This window comes from Charadrius vociferus, unplaced genomic scaffold, assembly GCF_000708025.1.
Source record: "Charadrius vociferus isolate BGI_N301 unplaced genomic scaffold, ASM70802v2 scaffold727, whole genome shotgun sequence".
Classification (NCBI taxonomy): domain Eukaryota; kingdom Metazoa; phylum Chordata; class Aves; order Charadriiformes; family Charadriidae; genus Charadrius; species Charadrius vociferus.
In genome coordinates this window covers 831,040-841,311 of record NW_009649472.1, presented here as the reverse complement: position 1 = coordinate 841,311, position 10,272 = coordinate 831,040, and the positions used below count along the sequence as shown (strand labels likewise).

At 39.5% G+C, this 10,272-nt stretch overlaps 1 protein-coding gene across 1 annotated transcript; it reads left to right on the top strand.

Moving 5' to 3' along the window:
* Window positions 1–780: 780 nt before the first annotated feature.
* LOC104290702 (guanylin-like) lies at window positions 781–5,137 on the top strand. Its single transcript, XM_009889841.1, has 3 exons — window positions 781–895; window positions 3,883–4,072; window positions 4,963–5,137. The coding sequence occupies exons 1-3, from the start codon at window positions 821–823 to the stop codon at window positions 5,028–5,030; spliced, it is 333 nt and encodes a 110-aa protein (XP_009888143.1). The 5' UTR covers window positions 781–820; the 3' UTR covers window positions 5,031–5,137.
* Window positions 5,138–10,272: the final 5,135 nt, after the last annotated feature.

The window sequence follows — 10,272 nt, the reverse complement described above, 5'->3', positions numbered from 1 at the left end:
TAATTGTAGCAATAGATTGGAATACAGTAAGAATTAATTAGAGCCTTTGTCAGCACAAAACATTGCTGAGATCTGAGAAAGTTGCTTAGTCCCTGACTTGCCCTCTGTTCTGCTGGTATCAGGAAGATTGTTTGGCCTGAGCTTAATAGACCTGAGCTTGATGGGCAGAACTGAGCTGAGTGAGGTGCTGCGAAAAGCAGCAGCAAGATGACATTTTATATCTGTTCATATGCAGGCACAGCCTGTGATCATCTGCCTCAGTCCATTGCTGCCGTCTAAGTACCTGGAATACCCAGAAGAGAGAAGTGACTGGCCAGCAATCAGTGCAAGAGATCATTTTTTTCCTGTCTCCTTCCAGATCTCTTTCTCACCGCTCTGCAGGAAGTGGCCAGAAACCTGAGTACATTCCCCATATGGAGACTGAGTTTCAGATGTTGCATTAGATCAGTCTCTACCATTTATTTATTGCAAGCTGGAATGTTTTGCTTGCCTGTGTCATGGCCAGTTTTTTAAAGTGTGAGAGAATCGTAAACCCCAGGATCTGCCTGGGTGTGACTGGCCTATTCTGCTAATGAGTAGATAAGTGATAGTCCACTGAGGGTTTATTATATGTCAATCAAGAATTTAGTTTAATGGATTACCAAGCAAATGCTGTGTGAAATCTTTATAAAGCTCCAGCTTTGCACTGGGAGCATTGAGCTCTGACTGCTAGTTGGTCTTAGTGCTAAGAAGAAGAAAGTCTAAGAGACGCAAAAGAAAGGCCAAAGCCAGACAAAATATAATATATTCAGGTTAGGAAAGGCTATACTTTGCAGGCATTATGGAAGGCTTTCTTTCCTTTACAGTCCTTGCAGTCCTCTTACTGGTGCATAGCTCCCAGGCTGTCTATGTTCAGGTGAGTTTTCTGCTTTTTAATTTGTTGGTATTACAAGTTCAACAAAGTACTGATACTATCTGAAGCGTTGTGGCTGCTTGAACTAAACTAATAGACCTGAATTTTTGCTTTGCTTTGGCTTGATATCCAACTTCATCTCCCTATGGTTCAGGTTTTCTTTCTGTAAAATGCTTCAGGTATTACTAACACACTGCTGCAGTTTAATTAATTTCACCAACCATGTTACTGCTCTGAAATCCCTTGCTGACTGAGGCATTGCATTACCAGAGTTTTCTTTTGTACCTAACATGCGTTGTGAAGCTGCAAGAAGCAGGGACACCTATAACTTTATAGAATGATATAAACAATATGTGACAAAAGAGAAATTATCTTGTCTTGACTGCTTCTAGGCAGGAAGTTCTTTATGGAAAATATCTGCAAACTTATGTGATGGAACCTACACACATATCACATATTAAAAAAGGGGGAAAAAATGTTTAGCTGGATCAAATTAAATATTAATAGGCAGATAAGCTATTAGAGGAGGCTATATCAAATTTTCCAAAATACACAGCACCTATGACTGATATTACATGCAACATGGAAGCAGTTAAGAAGGTACTTCTGTTCTCTTGTCTGTACTTGGGAGTGTCTTGGATCTGCCTGCACTCATCCTTAGAAACACTTTAGGAGATTTCAGTTTTATTGCAATGTAAATAACTTCCTCAGAGTACCAAGAGAACTAATATTTCTTAAGCAATTATTGACTGTCTTTATATGTGTGCAGTAGGTTTCCAGGGATAGGGTACTATCTTTGTGCCTTGAAATATCCTCTTTTTCTCCTTCAGATGTCAGAACTATCCAGACATAGCAGGTTCAAGCTATTCTTTTCTTTCAAATCATTCTTTCATATTTAGAGTCTCCAGGGGAGCAGTAGCTTCCTACTTAATGAAAAAATATCTGTTTTCCACTTAGAAGTATGAAAAAATCACTAAATGAGAATAGCTGTTTCTAGGTTGGGTAAAAGTGTAGAAAGTGCAACTGTGGAGCTTTTGCTCCTCTTTGTAGTTTGAATTCTTATCTTCTTGATCATTAAATCTGTATTTCCCCCGAAATGTGTGCAGTGTACTCCGTGTGTGTGTTGCACTTCTTTCCCTTGGACTACTGGAGGTCCCTAAGGTCTGACAAATTACTCAGTGCACAAAGTTGCCTTATGGTCTTGGTCTCTGAAATTCTTCCTAAGACTTCTCTGCCCTCTCCTGTAATATGGCAGAAGTCATTCATTTAACAAAATATTTTGCAAAGCAGAAGTGAAGTTCAATTCATATCATATCATGTTTTTGAAGACTGAGTAGCGCTATTTTGACCCTTTCCAGTACAGATCTTGATGAATATGATGGAAATTAGAGGAAGATGGTTTACTAGGTGTGGAGTAAAAACAGAAAAACAACAGAGATGTATTGTTCTGGATTGCACTATTTCTGTGATAAAATCTCTTAGTTCAGCAACACAGAATGCACGCCCACCTTCGAGGGAAAATGCTGCTCAGATTGAGCTCTAATACATCTTTCTTATCTGAGGGGGTGGAGGTTTTGTTTGGCTTTTTGTTGTTCCTTTATTGGTTTTTGTCACCAGGACATACACGTCTCAGGGTTCATTCCTACTTTCTGGTTTCTCTGAAACTGTACCTGTGGAAACTCATAATTTTTTAGCCCTCTGTTATATGCTTTTGATGTCTGTGACCAGCAGCTGAATCTAGAATTGCATTTATACAGGAAAAGTTAATTTTTCATCGGGAACCATAAGTAATAATTAACCTGAGTAAAATCATAAACTGATTGCAAGTAGAAAAGAGTTTGACTTTGTTAAGTAAATGCATGTTCAGAGTTTATCACTGGGTTTTTTTAATTCTTTAACAACAAAATTCTGTGATTCTATGAAAAAACCCAACAAACTAAAACCAAGTGCTCTCCCCCATCTCACACTATTCGACATTGGGCTCAAGAGACTATGAAACAAGTGGCAATATTTATGCTATATCAGAGTCACTTCACTTTATTTCTTTGTATTAGTAGGTGTTACTTGATGATTGTACTGACTACAGTCATTAAACCAGGTTAAAACAGGTGCTAAAGATCAATTTGAAAATACTTATTTCTCTTCTAGGCCAAACTCTGATTGTCTGCAGACATACACAGACTTTATGCATCTAGCTTAACAGTTGCAACACCTGCAATTTAAGTGTATGACCTCAGCAGTGGAATTCACTTGAATCTGAGGGAATGAGCATTAACAGATGTACAGAATCCAGCAATCTAAAACATGGAGTAATTTTTCCCAGAACACTATCCCAGCCTCCTGAAGCTTTTGGTATAAGATTTGAGTCAGAAGTGTCATATTTATGCTGCCATTAACTTGTGTTCTGTTAATTGTGTGGACAAGACTAAATTAATGGAAACTTGCCACAGTACCTTAGGGTGAGGGATTTCAGCTCTTAACAATGTGCAATGTGCAGGAATAGCTCCTTTTGTGTGGTTAGAGCCTGCCACATGACAACCAATACTTGAAGTTCTCTGCTGGTGTATTAGAAGAGAGTGGATAAAATAAATTCCCATTTACCCGCATTCAACTCATGATTTTGTAAATCTCTACCACATATTGCCTGGTGATCTCTATTCTAGGCTGAAGATTCCCGGCCTGTTTTCTTTTGACCCCAGATTTTATGGGTCTCTCTCATGGGAGTGAGAAATGCACTAATTCTGCCTCTGTCCACTGTGATACCTAACAAAAGCCCTGACTAGCCAGACAGGTCTCACTGCTGCTCTGAAAGGTCTTTGCCCTGAAAAGCTGATCATTTTGCTTTCAGTCAGAACTGATTTTATCCAGGCTTTGTTTCAACACTGTCTTTCCCTGTGATATAGTTTCTGGGAGAGTTCATGTTTGAAATGGAACGGATTTGCCTAAGGATTGACTTCCTGATGCCTTTTTTTCTGTTTCTGTCTACATAGGATGGTGACTTGAAATTCTCCCTTCAGTCTGTGAAGAAGCTAAAGGAGCTTATGGATGAGAACAGACACATTAACCCTCGTATGACGGTTTCAATGGCTAGCTATTCTCCATGTGATGAAAAAGATCTCCCTGAGGAGTTCCAACCTGTGTGCAAAAGAGAAGATGCATCCATGATTTTTGAGAGGCTGAGTATGTAGCTCATATTGCATAGTTGCCATTTTTATCACACTTTTCAACCTTAAACATTCAAATAGCAGCAGGCAAAGAAACATAATCACTGTTCTGTCACTTCTAAAGCATCTGAGAGAGTCCATGCTGCCTTTCTACTACCCCTCCTACAAGGGTTGGACTACACTAGCTGTGAGCACCCGACAAGAAAATTTGTGCTATGCTGAGCTTAGCTGTAGCTTGTACGGGTTAGGCTGCTATAACCATGAAAAAGCTTCCTTCATGTAGTTGCACACTAACTTACATGACTTAAAGTGAAAGAACCCACAGTCTCCTCTGGCTTACAGAAAAACAGCGTTATATCACTCAGTTCTAGCTAACTACAAGTTTTGGGCAGTTCTAATTGCTTTCTCTAGTCAGTGTAGAAAAACGTGTTTTTCCAGGTAACCAAAAAGAGGTGCGAGATGTAAATGAGGTGAATCACTCTTTGGCATGATCAGTCTCCATGACACACATAGCGAATCTTGAACTGGCTTCTATAGTGCTTTTTAATTTTATTATAATGCATTTATCTACTGTCCAATGCAATGGACACTTTAGGAAGAAATACTACCAATTTAATGAATGTTGTGATTCTATAAGCCACATGCCCACCACCCTCTCACAGGATGTCCTATTGTTGTCTTTTCTCCATGTTCCCATTATTTCCCCCATGAATTCAGGTTTGATTTAGTTCTTCAAGACAGATTTTTGCAAGAATTAATTTTACTTATACCCGTAATAACTTCAAGGAACGTTCAAACTCATAAAACAGTAATGGAAAGGAGTCTCCCAATCCCTAGATATGTGGCACTGGTCTCCAAGAAATTCTCTTGCCATCTCATTGAAACCCTCTCTTTTCTCTCTAACAGACCTGGCTGTCCGAGAAGATGATTTGTGTGAAATCTGCGCCAATGCTGCCTGCGCTGGTTGCTTTTGAATAAGGATGAAACAACCCAAAGAAGATGTGTCAGGCTAGGAAGTTTGTGCATTCATATTGCAAGATCACATACTTTCACAAATCAATGTTTGGTTTCTATCTCCACTACAGTCAAACTGGAGCTGCTAGCTCATGTAGACATACCAAGGATAGTCCTGAAGTAGTCAGATCAGGTGCCACCAGCAGTGTAGTTCTGGCAACAAGGAGACTGTAAACCTCATCTGAGAGGTTTCAGTCCTGCATGAGTTGTGTCACATTGGAACAAAACTGTCCTGGGCACGGTTTCATTTTCCACTATTTTGTCTGGACTGGAACAGGATGAGTGAAACTCAGTAGTCTCCTGCAGCCTTTTTAATATCTAAATCTGCCTGGGATTTGACCTCCCCTGCGCGTAACACCCAGCAGTATTGGGTTATCATATTTGTCAGCCCGTGCTGTTGTCCCAGTGTGTTGGATAACTAGCTCTTTACTTGTACGTCTGCATGTGACATGCTTATGTTTGTAACAGAACTGCAGCAAGTAACCTGGGGATGAGTTACTGGTGTTTAGCAACACTTTCATAGCCAGAAAATTCTCAGTCTGTTACTTGTACTAATTGTTGCCAGTTTGAGGAATGGATGTAGAAGAGCACAAGAACACTTTCAACATAGCTGTATGCAAGCTCCCTTTTTTTTGACAGATATTCATGTTCATTAAGCTCTCTTTAGGAGAAAGGAAGTCCCAACTGCAATGCTGGAGTCACTTTGAAATTAAAATATTGCCTTGTGTTTTTATTTATTGGTGGCAAGATTGTGAAGAAAGGATCTGCCCATGTTTATGTGCTGTATATGAAATAAAGCTAGTAATAATTTGGGAAGTTTTTTGGTTTATGTTTTTGCTGGGTTTTGAGGTGTTGTGGTGTTTGTTTGTTTGGGGTTTTTTTTGTGATAGTCTGCTTGCCTACTGTTTTTTCTCCTATATAAGGTCTTTCATATCTGGATCTTCACTGGAATTAAAGGTATCTTGTTAATACTGTCCTGAACTTAAAACAATTTGTGGTTCTTATATGGATCATAGTAATATAAGACTACATCATAGCCTTTTTGCTTTCAATTGTTGAATTATTATCTTCATTTCATATATATGGGGACCTCAACTCAGCAACCAAATGCTCAGAACACGGTCAATGCTGTAAAGCTAAGCTCTTGTCCCACAAACTAGGTGGTAAATACAGAACTGATGTTTTAAAAAAAAATATCTGTTTCATTTGACAGAAAAGCTATGTGGGTGCAGAAAATAATTTCTCACATCCAGTATGCTGACTACTCCAGGACAAAAAACATCCAACAGAAAATGCCAAAGAGAGAGTCTCGTATTAAGGCTCTTCCTGCTGTCTTGAAATTGATACACCCGGGAAACTGGATTTCCAGACTCAAAACACTGCCTGGGCTTACTTTAACCCTAAAGTTGTTTCTATAGAAATGTGGCTTATTACTTTCTGTTAAAACCAACTTGAAAAATCTTTAAGTCTTAGCACAACAACTTGGAGCAGTTCATGTAGAGAGGACAGGTTATGCATTTCACAAGGAAGACTTGCTGGCAACAAGACTAGAACCAAGATCTCCCTGCTGATACACTGCCAGTGTTCACGCACGATGAGAGGGCTGGACTAGGGATCGTTGTGTGTGTTCTTCCACAAATCTTCTGGCCCTTTGCATACAGTGTTCTGCCATCAACAGGAGCACCACAGGCTGCTTATGGCCTACTGTGTAGAGCACTGCCTTGATATACAGAAAAAGAGGGTTAAAATATGGACTCAAACTCCCATTTTGCACTTGCTGGATGAGATTTCTAATAATTTGGAGATTGCATAGAAGAAGGTTTGTGTTCCTGATGGGGAAGAGGGTGGACACACAATAAAAGGAACAAACTAAGAAAGCCAAGAAGCAACAGGCAGGAGTGCAGCTCCAGTTTTGTAGCAGGCTGTAGAAAGCCTACTAGGCAAACCAGATTTTGAGGACTGAGTTTCCCAACGGTCTCTGGAAACTGGGGCTGTAGGCACAGCATGCTCAGAGCAGAGTGCAGATTTCATGAGGCTAGATTACCAGCTTGGCTACTGACCCACTGTCACCTGCACAGTCTGTGGGAAACATCCTGCAGTCTTCATGCTTGTGCAGAAACCCCAAGCTGACTTGCTGAACTGTTAATGCTGCATTAACAGATATACTAGCCACTGGAGGTGTGTGCATATTAACTAGCAGGGTGTTATGACTTCAACAGCAAAGATTTATTTGCTTTAAGAAGTAACACCCATAACAAATGCTAAAAGTGCTCCTCCACACAGGAAATGTTCTATCTCCTCCTCTGAACCTGTAGTCATCAGCATCACCTTCAAGGCCATCATACTAAACACACACAGAGCAAGAGAGTGAATGAAGGAATGTTCTGGTTTCAGCTGGGATACAGTTAATTTTCTTCCTAGTAGCTGCTGTGCTATGGATTTAGTATGAGAATAATGTTGATAACACATCTTGTTTTAGTAGTTGCTAAGGAATGCTTATATTAAGTCAAGGACTTTCTTGGCTCCCCATAGAAGCTGAAAGAGAGAATAGACAGGACAATCTGGCCAAAGGAATATTCCGTACTATAGACGTTATGTTCAGTATATAAGTGGGGGTTGGCCGAGGGGCAGGAATCTGCTATCGCTGCTCAGGAGAGTCTGGGCAAGTGATCATCGGGTGGTGAGCAATTGTATTACATCATTCATTGTGTATATTCTTTATCATTATTTCTTTTACTATCTTCTCTTCCATTACTGTTCTATTAAACTGTCTTTATCTCAACCCATGAGGTTTGCTTTTCTCCTGGTTCTCCTCCCCTGTTCCACTCCGTCAGGCGGTGTGAGTGAATGGCTGCATGGCCCTGGTTGCCAATTAGGGTTAAACCACAACAAGGAAAAACAAGATAAATTTCAAAGAAACATTCTCTGGTTTTCATTGCCTTTATTGACAGAGATAAGACAAGATCTTCAGCTAATCAGAGCATTTTGCACAGAAGCAGTAAGCTGCTGGCTCTACTGTTATCTCACGTAATTGCACCTTTTGAGGGTAGAAGGGAGAACCATCCTAAATTGTAACATTAGCCATTATCCTCAGGCAAGCGTCAGGTACCCTGAGATCAACAACATATTTTCAGTCTATTTTTCCTCCCACAGCTTCACCTCAAAGTGTGTTCAAGGGCAAGCAAACTTAGACTGTTTGCTAATGTATGTGTACAAGGCCCTGCCGATGCCTAGTGAGCAAACTCTCTGCTTCCCTGTTGTGGCTCCACTCGATGTCCTGAGCCTTAGCAGATGTTCGTCAACAACCTTTGTGGCAGGACAGTCTGGGCATGAGAACTACCTTGTATCCCTGCCTAGATGAAAACATAGAGATTGCTCCAGAGACCTGGCTGGGAACTTTGTAATTTGGCACAACAGACTGAATTTTAGCATGATTGCTTGGACTGTAACCTGCGAAAAGTAACAAGTGTTAAGCAAATGTTATATAAGCTCATTCTAATTTCTTGGTCAACATAAAGAAACTCCAAACAAGTAATTATTCTATTTTGAAAAAAACACATTTCAAGGTAAGGATGTAATGCAACTATGTGACATAAACACACTGATGTCACTTAGGAAAGAACAGATGATTAGACACTAATTTTGCGTTAGTTCTTCTCCATTTTGATTTACAATTATCAAGGGACAGAAATGTAATTTTTAGAGCATGAGTTTTTGAAGACATTCCTGATACAGGATCCTGACACTGAAAGGGATTTTACATAAAACAAACTTGTATTCTATTTATATGAATATTCTATAAAACCACACATTGTAGAGAATGATATGAACTGGTCCCAGTATCATCGTCCATGCTAAGAAATACATAGACTTGTAACAAAAAAGCCCTACATGCCCTTTTCAAGATCATTGCCTCAAACCAATATGAAATGTAGTATGAGAACTTAAATGGAACCAACATATAAAATTAAAGGTATTTGGGTGACAGGTAAGGGAAGCTGTCTCTGATTAAGCAGTGTCAGATTAATTCAAGACTAAAGACTGGGACTGTTTTCAAGTGCTGTCTGTCTTTTTTCCTTCCAGAACTGAATTGAGTGGATCCTGTTCAAAGCAAGCTTATTACATGAATTCAATCTTGAGATTTAGTACTGTTCCCCTATAATTTAATAGCTCCTGACTTTCAGAAAATATTTTAGTGGGCAATTTAATGCAAGTATCCCACAAAGATACACTAAAAGCCATTTGATAAGCCCAGGCTGGACCTGCTGCCTTTGCACAGTGTGTTTTATCAGAAGTATGCAATGCTTAATTTCTGATTTACAGCTCTTTTGCAAATTGAAATTACTGCCTTTGCATTTCTTTCTGTGATGTCAATGGACATGTAATCAGACCAGGGGATGGAAACTCATTATTGAAAGCTGAATTTATCTCACTAATTTCCTGCAATGAGCCCGTCTAACATTTTTAGTACTTCCATTTCATGTTCACATCCTTTGAGAACAAATTTTACTATGCTATTTAATTCTGGTCTTAAAAGGTGATTTTAAATTTTGATCTAACACTGAATTTCAAAAAACATACGAGAGAACACCCAAGAAATATGCATTTTGATGCTAGGCTATAAAAATGGAGGAATCTTCTGACTTTGCTCCTGGGACTACTAAAAATGAGTACAGGTCATACATTCCCTTGTATGCATGAGATTGAGAAGTTCTCCCTTCTATGATTTTATAGATTACCTCTTGAGATTTGAGGGTTTCCTGAAAGTTCCACCTCTTGGATTTATGGGATTGGAGAAGAGTTTAAGTTTGGTTTTAAAACAGAATCATACAATCATAGAATAGTTTGGGTTGGAAGGGACCTTTAAAGGTCAATTTTTTAACACAGAAAATTGTGTTAAAAAGCTAAGCTTTTCGGTTAGGAATGAAAAGTATGTCTTGAGCACACATTGGAACACAAATAATGTCAGAATTTTATTATTTTAACAGAAGTTGAGAACTAGTGGTCCTCCAGGCTAAAGATTTTTGAGAGCTTAGGTACATGGGAAGAAACCTCAATGCATACGTCAGAGGCCAAATGCTAGACACTGATCAGCTGGCCAGCCCCATGAGGGGATCAGGATGCTGGGACAAACTCTGACTTGAACCTGCTGCCTATTTGAGACCATTTCACGGGCAACAGAAGCACAAATCTGGATGGACA

Coding starts and splice junctions, on each gene's coding strand:
- LOC104290702 (XM_009889841.1), top strand. CDS start 821: ATGGAAGGCTTTCTTTCCTTTACAGTCCTTGCAGTCCTCTTACTGGTG. Junction 896..3,882: donor CCCAGGCTGTCTATGTTCAG/GTGAGTTTTCTG, acceptor CTGTCTACATAG/GATGGTGACTTGAAATTCTC. Junction 4,073..4,962: donor CATGATTTTTGAGAGGCTGA/GTATGTAGCTCA, acceptor TCTCTCTAACAG/ACCTGGCTGTCCGAGAAGAT.